The sequence below is a fragment of the Marmota monax genome, unplaced genomic scaffold, assembly GCF_021218885.2.
Source record: "Marmota monax isolate L192 unplaced genomic scaffold, Marmota_monax_Labrador192_F-V1.1 WCK01_AAM20220418_F8-fsc00354, whole genome shotgun sequence".
NCBI lineage: Eukaryota > Metazoa > Chordata > Mammalia > Rodentia > Sciuridae > Marmota > Marmota monax.
Genome location: NW_026692876.1, coordinates 933,511 through 953,417, shown reverse-complemented (window position 1 = coordinate 953,417; position 19,907 = coordinate 933,511). Strand labels below are relative to the sequence as shown.

At 33.2% G+C, this 19,907-nt stretch overlaps 1 protein-coding gene across 1 annotated transcript in view; it reads left to right on the top strand.

Moving 5' to 3' along the window:
• The window catches only part of Faah2 (fatty acid amide hydrolase 2), a 114,884-nt gene that overhangs the window by 10,763 nt on the left and 84,214 nt on the right, over positions 1–19,907 (top strand). Inside the window, 2 exon segments of the mRNA XM_046449680.2 lie at positions 7,657–7,866; positions 13,951–14,070. Coding sequence (XP_046305636.2) covers positions 7,657–7,866; positions 13,951–14,070 — 330 coding nt within the window.

Sequence of the window (19,907 nt, the reverse complement as noted above, 5' to 3'; positions counted from 1 at the left end):
ATGAAATCTTAGAGTGGTTTTGATTTGCATTTCTCTAGTTGCTAGTGATGATGAACATTTTTTTCATATATTTGTTGATTGACTGTATATCATCTTCTGAGAAGTGTCTGTTCAGGTCCTTGGCCCATTTATTGATTGGGTTATTTATTTTCTTGGTGCTTAGCTTTTTGAGTTCTTTATGTACCCTAGAGATTAGTTCTCTATCTGATGTATGAGGGGTAAAGATTTGCTCCCAAGATGTAGACTCTCTATTCACCTCACAGATTGTTTCTTTTGCTGACAAGAAACTTTTTAGTTTGAGTCCATTCCATTTATTGATTGTTGATTTTAATTCTTGCACCAAAGGAATCTTATTAAGGAAGTTGGGGCCTAATCCCACATGATGGAGATTAGGGCCTGCTTTTTTTTTCTATTAGATGCAGGGTCTCTGGTTTTATTCCTAAGTCCTTGATCCATTTTGAGTTTAGTTTTTTGCATGGAGAGAGATAGGGGTTTAATTTCATTTTGTTGCATATGGATTTCCAGTTTTCCTAGCACCATTTGTTGAAGAGTTTATCTTTTCTCCAATGTATGTTTTTGGCACCATTGTCTAATATAAGATAACTGTAATTATGTGGGGTCTCTGTGTCCTCTACTCTGTACCATTGGTCTACCAGTCTGTTTTGGTGCCAATACCATGCTTTTTTTGTTACTGTTGCTCTGTAGTATAGTTTAAGGTCTGGTATACTGATGTCACCTGCTTCACTCTTCCTGATAAGGACTGCTTTAGCTATTCTGGGTCCCTTATTTTTCCAGATGGATTTCATGACTGCTTTTTCTATTTCTATGAGGAATGGGAATGATCAACAATTCTGACAAACTTCTACTAATAAAAGAGAGAAAAATATATTATAAAATTATAAAATAGGAAGGAAACAGATGGCATGACTATAGTTTCTAAAGCTGTTAAAGCAGTTATAAGATAATATAATGTGAAACTTCATTGCAACAAATTAGACAATTTAAGTGAAATAGATTTCCAGAAAGACACAAATAAAGATAAATGACTCCAAAACAAAGGGAAAATATGAGTAGGCTATAGCAAGTAAGGAAATTCATGGTAAATTAACATCTCTACACAGTGAATAACCCAGGCTGTAATGACTTCACTAATGGCTTTGGTCAAATATTTAATTAAGAAATAATACCAATCCAAAATGGCGGGCAAGAAGGAGGCAGCTTTCTATGTTGCTCTGTGACCACAGACTGAAGTAGTGAGAATACTGCTTCACTGCGAACTATATTCCTGCTCCCGTTCAGGAATCACGGTCACCTTGTTCATCTAGGGCTCCAGGCCTCAGCGTCAGAGTAGGTCTCTCAACTACTCACCCATGCAGGACTACCTGGTACCCAAGTGGGACCATTGACAATCAAAAGACATAGACTGGCAGTTTAAATTTAAAAAAAAGACCCAACAATATGCTGCCTTCAAGAGACTCATCTCATAGAAAATGACATCCACAGATTGAAGGTGAAAGGTTGAGAAAAATCATAACACTCATATGGACTGTAGAAGCAACTAGGAGTTTCCAACCTCATAACAAATAAAGTAGACTTCAAGCCAAAGTTAATTAAAAAGGATAATGGTTATTTCATACTGCTTAAAGGAACCATTCATCAACAAGACATAACAAAAATAAATTTATATGCCCTAAACAATGGAGCATCTGTGTTCATCAAACAAACCCTTCTCAGATTCAAGAGTCAAATAGACAATACAATAATTCTGGTATATATTAACACACCTCTTTCACCACTGAATAGTTCTTCCATACAAAATCTAAACGAAGAAACTATAGAACTTAATAATACAATCAATAACTTAGACTTAACTGACATATATAGAATATTTCATCCTTCAATGAATTAATACACTTTCTCCTCAGAAGCACATGAATTCTTCTCTTTTTTTGTAAGCAATTCAGTTTATTCAGAGTTCTTTCTTGAATCTTTTTTGGTAATTGAAATATATTTTGACAAACTACTCATTGCATGTAGATTTTCACATTTCTTATTTATAAGAAAAATGTGTTTATTTTATTGTCCCTAATATTGATTGTTTGATTTTTATTTATTTATTTATTTTTATATTTTTATTTTTTTATTGGTTGTTCAAAACATTCTTCTCTAAAATAGATTGTATATTATGCCACAAAGCAACTCTTAGCAAATGTAAAAATGTACAGATATTACCCTGAATTCTATCAGATCAAAATGGAATAAAATTAGAAATCAATGATAAAATAAAAAATAAAAGCTATTCCAACAATTAGAGATTAAATAATATGCTACTCAATGAATAATGGTTGCGAAAGACATCAAGGAGGAGATTAAAAAATTTTAAAGGTGAATGAGAACACAGATACAACATAGCAAAAAATCTCTGGGACACTATGAAGGCAGTATGGCGAGGAAACTTCATTGTACAGAGTTCATTCATTAAAAAAGAAAAAGTCAACAAATAAGTGACTACACATTACATCTCAAAGCCCTAGAAAAAGAAGAACAAATCAACACCAAGAGTAGTAGATGGCAGGAAATAATTAAAATCAGAGCTGAAATAAATGAAATTGAAAGAAAAGAAACAATTGAAAAAAGTGACAAAAGAAAATGTTGGTTCTTTGAAAAAATAGATAAAATTGACAAACCCTTAGCCATGCTAAGAAAGAGAAGGAGAGAGAAAACTCAAATGACTAATGTGACCAAAAAGGAAATTTCACAGTAGACACTACAGAAATACAGAACATAATTAGAAATTATGTTGAAACCGTGTATTCCAATAAAATAGACAATATTGAAGTCATTGAAAAATTTCTAGAGTCATATGATTCGCCCAAATTGAAACAGGATGATATATACAATTTAAACAGATCAATTTCAAGCAATGAAATAGAAGACACCATCAGATGCCTACCAACCAAGAAAAGCCCAGGACCAGATGGATATATAGCAGAGTTCTACAAGACCTTTAAAAAATAACTAATGCCAATACTCTTCAATTTATTTCAGGAAATAGAAAAAAGAGGGAGCACTTCCAAACTCATTCTGTGAGACCAATATCAACCTGATTCCAAAACCAGGCAAAGACACATCAAAGAAAGAAAACTTCAGACCAATATCTCTAATGAACATAGATACAAAAATTCTCAATAAAATTCTGGCAAATTGAATACAAAAAACATATCAAAAAGATCGTGAACCATGATCAAGTGGGATTCATCCCAGGGATGCAAGGTTGGTTCAACATACAGAAATCAATAAATGTAATTCATCACATCAATAGACTTAAAGATAAGAGTCATATGATCATCTCAGTAGATGCAGAAAGAGCATTTGACAAAATACAGCACCCCTTCATGTTCAAAACACTATAAAAACTAGGGAAAACAGGAACATATTTCAACATCATAAAAGCTATCTACACTAAGCCTCAGGCCAACATTATTCAAAATGGAGAAATATTAAAGGCATTCCCCGTAAAAACTGAAACAAGACAGGGACACCCTCTTTCACCACTTCTATTTAACATAGTTCTTGAAACACTGGCCAGAGCAATTAGACAGAAAAAAGAAATTAAAGGATGTGTACAGGAAAAGAAGAACTTAAATTAGCATTATTTGCTGACAATATGATTCTATATCTAGAAGACCCAAAAAGCTCCATCAGAAAACTTTTAGAACTCATAAATGAATTCAGCAAAGTAAGAGGATATAAAATCAACACTCATAACTCAAAGGCTATATATTAGTGACAAAACTTCTGAGAAAGAAATGAGGAAAACTACCCCATTTACAACAACCTAAAAAAAAATAAGATACTTGGGAATCGACGTAATGAAAGAGGTGAAATATCTATACAATGACAACTACAGAACCCTAAAGAAAGAAATCAAGAAGACCTTAGAAGATGGAAAGATCTACATTGCTCTTGGATAGGCAGAATTAATACTATCAAAATGACCATACTACCAAAAGCACTGTACAGATTGAATGCAATTCCAATCAAAATCACAATGACATTCCTCATAGAAATAGAAAAATCAGTCATGAAATTCATCTGGAGAAATTAGAAACCCAGCATAGGTAAAGCAAAGCTTAGCAAGAAGTGTGAAGAAGGTGGCATCACTATACCAGACTTCAAACTATACTAGAGAGCAATAGTAACAAAAACAGCATGGTATTAACACCAAAACAGAATAGTAGACCAATGAACAGAATAGAGGGCACAGAGACTAACCCACATAATTACAGTTATCTTATATTAGACAAAGGTGCCAAAAATATACATTTGAGAAAGAGAGCCTCTTCAACAAATGATGCTAGAAAAACTGGAGCTCCACGTGCAACAGAATGAAATTAAACCCTATCTCTCACCATGCACAAAACTCAACTCAAAGTGGATCAAGGACCTAGGAATTAAACCAGAGACTCTGTGTCTAATAGAAGAAAAAGTAGACTCTAGTCTCCATCATGTGAGATTAGGCCCCAACTTACTTAATAAGACTCCTATAGCACAAAAATTAAAATCAATAATCAATAAATTAGATGAACTCAAACTAAAAAGCTTCTTCTCAGCAAAAGAAACAATCAGGTGAATACAGAGCCTACAGCTTGGGAGCAAATTTTTACCACTTGCACATCAGTATATAAAGAACTCAAAAAGCCAAACACCAAAAACAAACAAACAAACAAATAACCTCATAAATGGGCCAAAGAACTGAACAGTCACTTCTCAGAAGAGGACACACAATCAATCAACAAATATATGAAAAATGTTCAACATCTCTAGCAATTAGAGCAATGCAAGTCAAAACTACTCTAAGATTTCATCTCACTCCAGTCAGAATGGCAGCTATTAATATAAATGACAGTAAGTAGTGGCAAGGATGTGGGGAAAAAGGCACACTCATACATTGCTGATGGGACTGCATGTTGGTGCAACCAATATGGAAAGCCAGTATGGAGATTCCTGGGAAAACTGGGAATGGATCCACCTTTTGACCCAGCTATCTCACTCTTTGGTCTATACCCAAAATACTTAAAAACAGCATACTACAGGGACACAGCCACATCGATGTTTATAGCAGCACAATTCACAATAGCTAAACTGTGGAATCAACCCAGATGCCCTTCAGTAAATGAATGGATAAAGAAAATGTGTATATACACACAATGGGATATTACTCAGCAATAACAGAGAATAAAATCATTACATCTGCAGGTAACTGCATGGAATTGGAGAATATTATGCTAAGCGAAGTAAGTCAATTCCCATAAACTGAAGGCCGAATATTTTTCTCTGATATAAGGAAGCTGATTCATAGTGGGTAGGGAGCGGGTGTATAGGAAGATTAAGTGAACTCTAGATAGGTCAAAAGGGTGGAAGGGCAAGGGAGGGGGCATGGGGTTAGAAATGTTGGTGGAATGAGATGACATCATTACCGTAATTACATGTATGAAGACACGAATGTATACTTTGTATACAACCAGAGACATGATAAGTTGTGCTTTATATGTGTAATATGAATTGTAGTGCATTTTGCTGTCATATGTAACAAATTAGAATTTAAAAATTTAAAAAGAAATAATACCAATCCTTCCAAAACTCTTCTATAAAATAGGAGGAGGAAACACCTTCGTGACTAATTACTTGAGGCCAGTGTCAGCCTTATAACAAACCAGAAGGAAGACATCACAATAAAAGAAAATTATATACAAATTATCCCCCTGAATATTGGTGTAAATAATTCCTCAGCAAAAATATATTTAAAAAAATAAAGCTAGCAACATCTAAAAGGGATTATATATTATGACTAAATTGAACATATCCAGTAAAATCAGGATTTGTTTAATTACAATAGAAATGCTGAACTAATTGACAGGTACAGCAAGGACACAAAGAACAGGCATGTTCAAATATATTCTTAAAAATTAAAGTAAATAAAGAAGTTAAAGCATTATCCTAAAACTGTAATCTTTACTTCAATGGTAATTTAATGAGAGTACAGTAGAAATACAGAGGTTAAAGTCTTTGGATCCATAATTAAATCTTAGCTCTCTCTTTTTTGCTGTGTGATCTTGAACAAATTTGTTTTAAAGTTTTTGTATGTGAATAATTTCAAACATGTGCAAATGTTACAAGAATAGCACAAACAACTCAAATGTACCCTTTATTTATAGTCACTGATTATTAACACTTTTTGCATCTTTGTTTAATTTCTCTTTGTCTCCTCTTATTCTCTCATTTCCTTTTCCTTTCTTCCTTTTCCTCTTCCTCTCCCATCTCTCTATTTTTCTATCACACTCTTTCTGTCCTTTCTTCTCTCCTTCTCCCTATTTTATGAACCATTTAAAGATATATTGCACATATTAACTTTAATATTGCACATATTTACTTTAAAACACATCATTGTATTTCTTAATAAAAAGAAAGCACTCCTACATAGTTACAGTATAGTTATCAAATTCAGAACTTTTAACATTGAAAGAATATTGTTATCCAATCTGCAATCAATATTGCAAATTCACTAATTGTTGCTATAATGTTTGTCATAGTTTTCTTTCTCTTTCTCTATAATACTATCACAAATTGAATCCATGTGCTAGGTCTCTTGTTCTTTATTTTGAAACTTTTTTTTTCATTTTTTCCTCTGTACTTCATGACATTTTTTGAAGAGTACTTGGCAGTTTTCTTATAAAATGTTCCTAGTTTGAGATTTTCTGTTTTCTCCTTATCTTCATATTTAGGCTAAACTTTTTTTATATAGGTGAGAGGAATCAATCATTTTTGATCTGCAACTTATGTGTTATAAATCTTTAAGCTTTATTTTTTCACACTTAAGTGGTTAGTATTTCTATATTCTGTTTTGTTTATGGTATAATATATGGATATATTTTCATATTAAAAGCTAGCATAACCATTAATGTTATTATTTCCTTATTGATCTCAGCACCATTTCTATTTACTTTTATTATTAAAGCACCAGAGGTGCTTTACTACTGTGCATATTCCCAGTCCTTTTTTTTTGTTTGTTTGTTTTTTGTTTTGAGGCAGTGTCTAACTAACTTGCTTAAGGCCTTGCTAAATTGCTGAGGCTGGCCTTGAACTTGGAATCCTCCTGTCTCAGCCTCCAGGACAAATGGGATTAAAGCCACCAGCCCGACTCCACTTCTATTTTATACCAAATTTCCTGTATACCTTGATTCTTTCCTGATATCCAACTTATGTTTCTGCATGATCTTGATGCAATCATTCTACTTTTCTAAATATATTCATCTCTAAGGTGAGCAATAAATGGACTTACCTGTTTGGGTTGTTAGATGGTGAAATTTATATTCCACTTTTATTTATTAAATGTTTGGACATTTATTCTCTCATTTGATCTCCATACAAACTAAAAGTTAGAGAAGTTAAGTGACTTATCCAGAGTTTGAAAAGTTGGTTTGGTATAGAGTTCAAATTTGAACTGTTCTGACTCCAAAACCTGTGTACTTTTCAAAATGTCATACCACACTTCGGTACTAAGAAAATTACCTTATGCAGCAGCCAGGTTAGTTTTTTTGTAGATTCTCAACAAGCAGTCACTCTTTTTAACTTTCTTTTCTATGGATGTTATAGGAATGCCCAATTCTTCTGGCCTTGTGAACCGTCGTGATGCTATTTCAAAAACAGATGCCACTGTGGTAGCATTACTGAAGAAAGCAGGTGCCATTCCCATTGGCATAACCAACTGTAGTGAATTGTGCATGTGGTATGAATCCAGTAACAAGATCTATGGCCGATCCAACAACCCATATGATTTACAGCATATTGTAGGTGGAAGTTCTGGTGAGTTAGATATATTAGTTAAGGAATCCTTATGAGGAGTAGATACAGTATTGCACAAAACTTTGAGAAAGCAATGGTCAGTATTTATGGTAAAGAAAGTTGTGGAATGTGACTATGAAACAGATCATTGAGGACCATTGTGACAATGAACATTCATATTGTTACTTCGTGTGCATGTGTGTGTGTGTGTGTGTGTATTTATGTATGATGGGAAAAAGAAGAGAATATGAGTTAATGTAGATGCTTTAACTAATTGCCTATTCCTTATGGAGACAAAGGTGATAAAATAGTGTAAGAATATTGAGTATTAATGACTTTGTAAGAGAAACTGTGAATATAGAAGATGTGTTCATAGAAAACTTCTCTGAGGAATTAATATTTATGTTTAAACTCATTTGATTAGAGAGATTTGGTGACTTATTAGGAGAAGAAGTAGGTGAGCCAAGGAACAATGTAAGTAGAGGTAACAGAAAGTACAAATGTCTCTAAGTGGCTTAATGCTTAGAGTGTTCAGTGAACTGAAAGAAAGCCAGTATAGTTCATTAAAACAGAGGAGCTAGAAGTGAAATAGGAAAGGTAGATTAATGTAGACTATGTAGAGAAGCAAAGAAAATAGTAAATAGAGAAGTGGGAAGTCTATTTTGGTAGGACAAGAGGTAATTGATAGTGCTCCTCAAGATGAAGAAAGCAGATGGTATGCAAGAGACATTTCAGAGGTAGATATATATGATCTATTCATAGATTAAATATGAATATGTGGATATAAAAGTAAAAATAATAGTGAAAAATAACTCAAGACTTCTGACTTGAGTGATAGCAACAGATTATATTCAGAATGAGGAAATTGGATAGGGGAAACATGGGTGTTTAGCATGATTTAGGAATGACATTTTGGACATATTATGATTAGAGTGTTTTTAAGACATACAGTGAAGGTATCAGGTGGCCAATTGAACATTTTTTATGAGTCAGAGTAAAGATATGGACTATTAGTAATTATTTATAAAGTATAAGCATAATTATGATAAGTATCTTATCTGTAAATTTAAAAGTTTATACAAAATCCATATATTGATGGAAAATAATCAGGTCCTATGACAGAGGATTAGTCAACTTCAGTAATTTGAAGGTGAGAAGAAAAGTATCCATCAAAGGCAAATCAGAATGAGCTACAAGTTATTTAAAAAGAAAACAAGAGTATAATGAACACTAGAATATACAACATCAAGCATGTGTATGTGGGTTACTAATATAAGGCGTTGAAGGTTTTGGTTGCTAAAGTCAAACAGATTTTTGAAATTTCTTTGTTATTTGATCTTGGTCACATAAAGTAGATGCTCAGGATTCAGTTTCCTCAGACTGTAAATTTGCCATAATAATAAAAACTGCCCTGTAAAGTTATTGTGATGACTAAAAACATTGTGACTACAGGTTTCAATTATGGCATACAAAGAGCTTGAAAGTTATTACTTCCATCCACATGGTAAGAAAAACTGGAACAATCGGAATATTGACAACATTTTTATGTTGGCAAGAACACTAAAGTCATAGGGCATAGTGCTGCCCCCAAATTGAGGAGAAAGACAAGCATAGAGAGATTACCAAAACTTAGTAAAGTAAAAACCTAGAAAGTGTAAAACAAAGGATGCACAGAATAGGGAACACTTAAACTACAATTGACGGCTTGCTGAGGTTCAGTGTGAAGTTTGAGGGTTTAAATTTCCAGGTGGATGCAGTCTTACAAGTCCCACACTTTCATGAGTTTTAACTCCAGGAGCTCTAACATGTTCTTACAGTGAATATTAGAGAAAAATTCCCTCATATTCGTGGTAGGGGTAGGGGGGAGTACCCTCTTTGAAATACTTCCAAAGTTTTCTCATTCTTCTAACAAGGAATGCCCACTGAGAAACTATTTTATTAGAACCAAACTGACTGTGGTATTGCCAGAGATAATTGACAAATTGGGGAAAAGAAATACTCATGTCTAGTCCCCTCTAGCTTCTTCTCCCATCTAAGTGGAAAAACAAAACAAATGTGAGAAGCGCATGTTGTTAGGGTCTCAGGCCAGAGGAAGAACCTAACTAAATGACTAAAATCTAAACATACGTCTATAGATTATATCTTGTTTCTTCCCTCAAATACCTCACTGCCATATAAATAGGGGTCTTGTACTTCAGAGAAATAAACTGGAATAAATGTGCATCATAGGTGTTACTTAAGAGGATTTTGTGAAACCAAAAGACAACAGGGAAGACTTAAATAAACACCATAGACAACAATAGCTCTATCAGTAATTGAAAGGTCTTATTAATAGAAAATTAATAAGGACATAATTTAAACAGCATCAACAACTGAACCTAATTGACATTTATAAAACACTTCATTCTAGAACTGTAGAAAACTCATTCTGAAATTCATGGGAAATCATTCATCAAGATAGGCTATGTTCTGGGCCATGAGGCATTCTTAAACAAAATTTTTTAAATATGCATTTTTTAGTTGTAGACAGACAAAATACCTTTATTTTATTTTATTTTATGTGGTGCTGAGATTGAATCCAGTGCCTCACGTGTTCCAGATGAGTGCTCTACCACTGAGCCCCAGCCCCAGCCTTAAATTTTAAAGAATGGAAATATTACTATACGGCCTCAAACCACAAGGAAATTAAATTAGAAATCAATTACAGGAAGATAGCTAGAAAATACTCAGAGTATATGGAAATTGAATAGCCCACTTCAAAATAATAAACGGATTAAAGAAAAAGTCATAAGAGAGATTTAAAAATATTTCAAACTAAATGATAATGAAAATGCAACTTATCAAAAATTGTGAGAGTGTTTTTTTTCAGCAGTATATCAGATTGGAAAGCTATGGGGCCTTTATTACACTTATGAAATCATTAAAAAGAACATGTAGTGATAGCTAATTGACATGCAAGTGTTCTGGAAAATAGTGAAAAAACCACAGCCACCAAGAAAACATATAATCAAGAAAAAAAATCCATATTCAAAGTGGTAGGAAAACTCACTAAATACTTGCTTAACAATGATCTACCCCATCTCTGATATAGTGTGATAGTCAGGAAAACAAAAGCCTAATTCCCAATTCCCTCCCTGGATATAGAGAAAACAAAACAGAACTTAATTTCAATATTTTAAATTGCCTGAGGGCTATGTGAAGGACTGGTTTCTGTTTTCTTTAACTTGGAGCTCAAGTGGAGAATATCAGTGTAGCTTGGATTTCATGTCAGTGAAAGCTGCAAAGATGGGCACTAGTCTTCAATGTTGCCAGTGTACACAGACCCACAGACACCTGGGGAAAGACTTTATGTATACAGGAATACAATTGAACATGCAAGGACCCAAGAAAAAACTGAATTGAGATAAGATTCTTTAGGACATTAAGATATTTAAAAGCACTCTTTTATAAAGGAAATTGAATAAAAAACACAAACCCAGAGACCCAGACAATACTCATTCTCAGAAAAGACCTTAAAGGACTTTATGTTTTCATCTCAGGCTGGTTTCAAGGCTGAGAATCTGTACTGCTAATAAATAAAGATTTCTCTGACATAGAAACAGTCTACAAAGACTGTGAGATATGGCTGTTTTTACAAATGTCCAGATTCAACAGAAACAACAATGACAACAATAGCAACAACAAAACACAAGCATACACATAGAAAATGTGATCCATTCAAATAAAGGATATGAATGATATAAACCATCGATGAACACAGGCATTGTACTTATACAACAAAAAAACATCTGTCTTAAGGGTTCTACAAAACAAAAGGAAGACATTGGCAAAAATCTAAATTATATGAATCAGAAAAATTATGTGGACCAATTAAGTATATGAATAAAAATAATATTTCTGAAAGGAAGTGGGCTAAAATTCTGGAATTCAAAAATACAGTAACTGAAAATTTTATAACAGGAGTTTTCTGTAGTTTTGATCTAAAATGTCCCCCTAAAACTTATATGTTAAAGGCTTGAGCCATGGCCCATGTCTCTGTTGGGAGATATTGGGACCTTTAAGAAGTGGGACCAAGGTCATTGGAGATATTTCATTAAAGGGGTTATTGGTATCTTGGCCACTTTCTCTGTCTATTTTTGCTTATTGGCTTCCATGAAATAAGCACCTCCTCTGCCACATATTCCCACTATGATGTACTACCTCACTTTGGGCCCAACACAACAGAGCAACCCAACTATTGACAGAAGCCTCTGAAACTGAGCCAAAACAAATTTTTCTTCCTTAAATGTTTATTACCTCAGGCATTTTGTCACAATGGATAGTTGACTAACGAAAAGTTTAATAGAACAAACAAGCAGAATAAAATATGTTAGATTGAGGATAGTTCATTTAAAATCATTGAGTCTAAGGAGCAAAAAGAGTGAAAAAAGTAAACATAGACTAAGAGACTCATGGAAAACCATGAAATGGACCAGTATATGCATTAGAGGAGCCATAAATTGAGAAGGAAAAGGACAGAAAATTATTGAACAAATAGTGGCCCAAATTTTCCTACAATGGAGTAAAGCAAATGCAAATTCAGGAATTTATGTTAACTAAAAGTAGAATAAGTCCAGATAGAACTTCACTAAAACACATAATCAAAGTGTTGAAAAGCAAGAAGAACTCAAACCATTATTATTTGCTAATGACATAATTTTACACTTAGAGGATCCAAAAAAGTCCACCAGAAAACTTCTAGAACTAATAAATGAATTCAGCAAAATAGTAGAATATAAAATCAATACTCATAAATCAAATGTATTTCTATACATTAGTGATGAATCATCTGAAAGAGAGATTAGGAAAACTACCCCATTTACAATGGCCTAAAAATACTTGAGAATCAATTTAACAAAGAGGTGAAAGACCTCTACAATAAAAACTGCAGAACACTAAAGAAAGAAATTGAAGAAGACCTTAGAAGATGGAGAGATCTCTCATTGTCTTTGATAGGAAAAATTAATATTGTCAAAATGACCATAATACCCAAAGAACTATACAGATTCAATGAGATTACAATTAAAATCCTATCATCTAAAACATATGTATTGAAAAGCAATGACAAAGAAAGTATCGTGAAAATAAAATGAGAAAAGTGACTTACCTTGTTCAAGGGGCTTCTCAATACAATTATTCTGAGATTTCCAAGCAGAAATATGGAGAAAAGAAAGCAGTGGGATGATATTATAGGTGTGCTGAAAGAAAAAAAAAAGAAACTGTAAACTGAGAATTCTTTATCTGGGAAAACTTTCTTCAAAAATGAGGGAAAAATTGAGACATTCACAGGCAAACAAAACCTGAGGGAGTTTGTTATCACTAGATGTCTTCTATAAGAAATTATAAAAGAAGACCTTTAATATGAAATTAAAGGATGCTAGAGAGTACTGCAAAGACATATGAAAATATAAATTTTCTGATAAATGTGAATACGTGGACAAATGTAAAAATAAATATTAGTATAAATTTGATTGGCAACAAGTTTTTTAATATATAAAAACTTTAAAAAATGCACCAAAATTATAAATTCATGTTAATGGGTTACACAATAAATAAAAATAGTTTGCATAAAGCAGTGGGAGGGAGCTGTAAATGAGTAGAGTTTTGCAAACAATTGAAATAAATTGGTATAAATTTAAAATAAATTCTTATAACTTTAAATGTTTATGTGATTGTCATGGAACCTACAAAGAAAATGTCTATATAATATACATAAAAGGAAATCACAAGAAAAACATAATATTACAAAATATCAACTAAATACAATGGAAGGTAATAGTGGAGTAATTGAAGGACAGAAAAGCTATAAGACTAAAAATGTAACAATGTCAAAAGTAAGTTTTTTATTTTGAGTATTTTAAATTTAAGTATTTTAATCTCTTCAAAATTATAGAATGGCAGAATGGATTAAAGTCATGATCTGAATATATATGCTGTCTACAAGTGACACACTTTTAATCTGACAACACAGACAGCTTAAAAATATATCCTGTGAAAATAGTAACCTAGCTTATTTCTTTAATTGAAAAGATGAATTCTGGTGTTTTTTTTTTCATTTCTTTATAGGTGGTGAGGGATGCACCCTGGCAGCTGCTTGTTCAGTAATTGGTGTGGGTTCTGATATTGGTGGCAGCATTCGTATGCCTGCTTTCTTCAATGGCATTTTTGGTCACAAGCCTTCCCCAGGTAATTTAACATGGTCAGAAGAGTAGTTCTACTTTTATCAATCAGAGCAATGGAGTTTTGGGCACTAAAATTTTATTTTTATTTTATTTATATTTTTATAATTATATAAATGAAGATTATATATAAACAAAATTTATGTATATTTGTGTATATATATATAAAATACTTATATACATTGGTATATAATATATGCACATAAAATTGTATATATTAATGATGTAATATACTATTTCAATACATGTTCATATTGAATAATGTTTATATCTGGTTAAATATATCAATCTCTTCAAATATTAATCCTTTCTTTATGGAGAAAGCTTTGAAAATCTTTTCTTCTAGCTTGTTGAAATATATACTACATTACCATTATCTAATTTTACCCCACTTTGTAATAGCAGAACAGAATTTCTTACTCTTATCTACCTATAACTTAGCATTCATGGATCCATTTCTCCCCATTCCTCCATTCTTTTCCATCATTATATGTGTTTGTTTTTATATTAAAGCTATGCTATTTTAATTACTATGACTTTGGAATGTATTTTGAAGTCACATAGTATAATACTTCCTATTCTGTTCTTTTTGCTCGAGATTGCTTTGAACATACTGGTGTATTGTGTTTACATAAAAATTTAGGACTTTTTCTAATTTTGTGAAAAACATCTTTGAATATTGATAGGAATTGCATTCTATCAAATGAGTGGTGTGGACATCTTAACAATATTGTTGATTTCAGTTAATAGACATGGGATATATTTCCATTTATTTATTCTCTTCAGTTTCTTTCATCAATGTTTTATAATTTTCATTATAGAGATTTTCACTTCTTTAAATTTATTCTGAGGTATTTTCTTCCTGTATAGTTGTCATAAATGGAATCGCTTTCCTAATTTCTATTTCAGATAATTGCTATTGGTGTATAACAACACTACTTATTTTTGTATATTGAAATTTTATCCAGTGAATCTGCTGAATTCATGTATTAGTTCTAGTAATTTGGGGTGGAATATCTGGGTTTTTCTGCATATAACATATTACCATCTGTAAACAGTGAGAATTTGACTTCCTCTTACCTGTTTTTGAATATCCGTTATTTCTTTTTCTTGCCTAATTGCTCTGGTTAGGATTTTCATTACTATGTCAAATAAAAGTAGTGAAAGTGTGCCTCCTTGCTTTGTTCTTTATGTTAGGTAGCAAACTTTCAGCTTTTTCACTGTCCACTATGATGTTAGTTTCTGTTTTTACATATGATGTTTATTATGTTGAGGTATACTTCTACAATAAGTAAGTCATACAGAGTATTTTGTTTAAGCAGTGTGTAATTTTATCAAATTCCCTTTCCATGTCTATTGAGATGATCATGTGGTTATTCAGAATTTTTGATTCCCCTTGCTGAGTTTACCACTTAATCATTTTTATAGTGACCTTCCTTTTTTCTTCTTACTAATTTTGATTTAAAATCTATTTTATCTAATATAAGTACACCAACTGATTTTGATTTAAAATCTATTTTATCTAATATAACTACACCAACAGGATACATTTTTAAGCTCTCTGTGTCTTCTGTGTCTGCTTACTGTTGAGGTGGACTCATGGTTCTTGAATGCTGAAACTCACCACAGGTGGTGCTGGCTGGAATAGAAGACTGATAGATTGCAGTTGTGTTTCTCTGCCTGTCACCAGGGCTGTTCCTATGGCTCTGTGCAGACTGGCCTGAGGATAGGGGCTTTAGAATGCATCCCATTTTTATCAGCCCATCCCTGAGTTCCAAGGCTAAATTCTTTGCTTCCTACCCTTTTCCAATCCCCATTTAATGGAGTTTTGATTTACACTATGCTGCCCAATGTTGGGATAGTGTTTGTAAAAACAGTCCCTTGGGCACAATGGCTTACAATGAAATTGTTAGCACCTGTGATTCATAACTATAAGGACCTGCACAGTCTAAGGGGTATATCCAGGTCCATGCCACAGCTCTCAGCAATGTAGGCTATAACATAAGTCTATCCCATTGGGTTTTATGTTTCTGCCTACTACCAGAGCAGGTCTAGAGGTACTGTCTTTGAGTACTGGTTAGGGAGTAGCTGTGTTACCCAAGTTTGGAGGACTGGTATTTGACATAGTTTCATGTCAACCAAGGTTGATGCTAAGCTGTTTGATGCTGAGGCTTATAGCTTCAAGGATTTATAAAGTCTCAATATAGGGCGTGAGGCTCAGGATGGCTCCAAGCCTGCATCTACCTGATGCTGGTGCGGGTCTAGAAGCTTCATCTTTGAGCTCTGGCATGAGTATAGGGATTTTAGTGTCAAGTTTCACCATGGCATGCTTTGCACTGAGCTCCAGGAAAAAGTTATGTAGTAACTTTCATAACTCCCCAGTGGATAGTCTTGCTTTTCTATCTCCCTTGGCCACCTGGATAACACAATTCCAGCAGCCCAGTGTGTGGTTATTCGTCTGAGGTAAACGTTTATAGGTCTCTGTCTGGCAGTGGATTTCATTCTGGTGGGCCTGGTACTGGATTTCAATTCTAAGGTTGACACCCAATTTCTCTTCTTTTCCCCAAGTAGGATGTGTCTCTCTACACACTGCTTGAAGTTGGGGGAGAAGTGATGCAGGTTACTCTTTCTTTTGTGCCTTCTTCAATGTTTCTTTTCTTATCATATTAAAAACAGGCACTATTTTCTCTCACCTGGCTCCCTTAGCTCTTGTGAAGGTAGGTTGGTGTATAGATAGCTGTTTATATTGTTATTTCTTCAAAGATAATCACTGGAATAAGAGCTTAGCTAATATCTTGATTTGCCTCCCAAATTTTTAGCTTCTTAGAAACTGCCAAATTGTTTGGAAAACTGGCTTTACCATTTGACTTTCTCAATAGCAGTGTATGAGAATTTCTGTCCCTCCACATCTCACCAATTAAGTTGTCATTTTCCATTCCTCCTTCCCATAGCCTCTGGCAACCAGAAATCCATATCTGTCTATGGATTTACCAACTCTGTATATTTCATATAAATTGAATCATGAAGTGTGTGGTCTTTTGTTTCTGGATTATTTTGTTTAGCATAATGGTTTTAGTGTTCATCAATATTGCAGCATATATCAATACTTTGTTCACATTTATAGCCAAGTATTAATACATTATTTTAATATACTTGAGATTGGGATTCCCTGTGGTATATTCACAGATGTACATACGAAAGTTCAGTCAGATTCATTCCATTGTTCTTTCCCTTCCTTCCTCCTCCTCCTCAGTCCCCTTCATCTAATCTTTTGACCATTTCTCTATTTTGATGAAATTCCCTTCTCCCTTTTTTCCTTTCTCTTTCATTCTTTCTTGCCTTCTCACTTTATTTTGGATTTGCTTCTACATATCACAGAAACTTTTGACCTCTGACTTTTTAGAACAGGCTTATATATTCAATAATCTAATTTTTTAAAAGCTATAAAATTAACACAAAGATCAATAGGGTATAGGGAGAGGAGTAGTTAGAGTTAGAAGGAGGGGAAGTGCTGGGGACTCAGAGAAATTATATTCCATGTTTCTATGATTATATCAAAATGTATTCTGATGTTATATATAACTAAAAATAATAATGCATCATTTGGAAATACCAGAGTTTCTTGATTCACACAGTTGGTAGACGTTTGGATTGTTTTTAACTTTTGGCTACTGTAAATATTGTTGCTATAGTAATTAACATATCATTTTGTAAGACCTGTTTTTAACTGTAGAATTACTAGATTGTATAGTAATTTTATGTTTAACTGATTTAGAAATGACTAAAATGTTTTCCAGTGTGGCTGAACCATTTTAAATTCCCACCAGTAGTTTTGGATGGTCCCCATTTCTCTGTGTTGTCACCAACAATAGTTATTTTGCATTGTTTTAGTTATAATTATCCGTGTTAGTGTAACACACAGTATCATTTTGATCTTAATTTGCCTTTCCCTGATGACTAACAATGTTTAGCATCTTTTCATGTGCTTGTTATCTATCTTATATCATTTTTAAGAAATGTATATTATTTGCACAATTCGAAATGGATTGTTTTTTATTGTGTTGTTTTTTAAAGTTGCAGGAGTTTTTTTTTTTTTTTTTTATGTGTACTGGAAGTGATCCCTCATCAGATATATGCTCTGTAAGCATTTTTATCCTTCTATGAGTTAGTCTCTATGTCTCTATGTCTCTCTCTCTCTCTCTCTCTTTAGGTTTTGGTACCAGGGATAAACCCAGGCATGCTTAACTACTAAACCACATCCCCAGCCCTTTATTTTTATTTTGAGACAGGGTCTTTCTAAATTGCCTAGGGTCTCACTAAGTTGCTAAGGCTGGCTTTGAACTTAAGATCCTCCTACCTCAGCCTCCCAAGTCCCTGGGATGAGATGTGTGTTGCCACTGCAGCTAGCTCATTTTATTCTCTTGATATGTAAAAATTTACATTCTTCGATATGTAAAAATTTTTAAATTTGATAAAATCCAGTTTATCTATTTTTCTTTTTGATCCCTGTACTTTTGGTCTTATATCCAAGGAAGAATAGCAAAATACAGTGTCATGGAGAATTTCCCCTATAAATTCTTAAAAATTTTATAGTTTTAGCTCTTTGGTCTGCTGTCGATCAATTTTGAGTTATTTTTATATATAGTATATGGCTGAAATCTCAATATTATGAAAATAGACATGCAGTTTTTTCAAACCTATTTGTTGAAATTGTTAACTTTGACCTATTTAATGGTCTTGGAACTTTGATAAAAAATGAATTGACCCTGTATCTACATAGTTTTTTTTCTGTATTCCATTCCATTGGTGTATAAAACTGTCCTTATGGCTAACATAATACTGTTTTGATTTCTGTAACTTACTAGCATATTTGGAAATCAGGAAATTTGAATCCTTCATATTTGTTTATCTTTTTCAAGATTGTTTTGGGTATTTGAGGTTCTCTCAAATTTCATGTGCATTTCAAAATTGTTTTTTTCTATTTCTGCAAGAAAATGACATCGAGATTTTTGTAAGAATTGCTTTGAATATGTAGATCGATTTGGATAATTATGTCACCTTAATAATACTAAGAATTCAGAGGAAATACAGGACATGAATGTTGCAGGTCAACACACTCTTCACCATGGGTACCCTGGGCATCCTTGAACCAGTAGAGGGGACTGCCTATGTGGCTATGAAAGGGCTCCCTTGGGACCTGTGTTTTCTAGTGAAACTCAATAGGTGCTGTATGTATTTTGCTACTGTACATTGAAAGATTGGCAAAACGATGCTGATGTATTAAAGAGATATCTTAACACAATTGGACATTGCCAGAGGATACAATCCTCTTAACATTGAGATTTGTTGGCTTATATTTTCAATGCTGCATGGAGATATGTTTGACACATTGGACTATAAGGAATTTGAATAAATTGGGGCTGTATTGGATGACTGGAGATATTACATTATCAACTTTGATTAAATTGTGAAATGATGGATTCCCAAGAGATGAAGACGATCCAGACAATTGTGAGACTTAGGTTCTGAATTCAATTCCAAAATGATACAGTGCCAATTGAGAGATTGTGTTTAAAAAGAACATCATCTACTTCATCAAACTAGGGCTGTCATAGATTGTTTTCAAAGATTTGATACTCTTGCATAAATGTTATGAATATCTCTTATGTTGATTCCATTTAGTGCGTAATGTATATGGAAATCAAGAGGAAACTTTATGTTCTAAAACAGCTTTTCAACTGGAATTCTCTATTCTTCTTATTCTTCAGTAATATGTGTAAACTTACATCACCACTTTCCCAACTGAAGTTGTGATAATAAATTCTTTGAAGCTTAAATAATGTA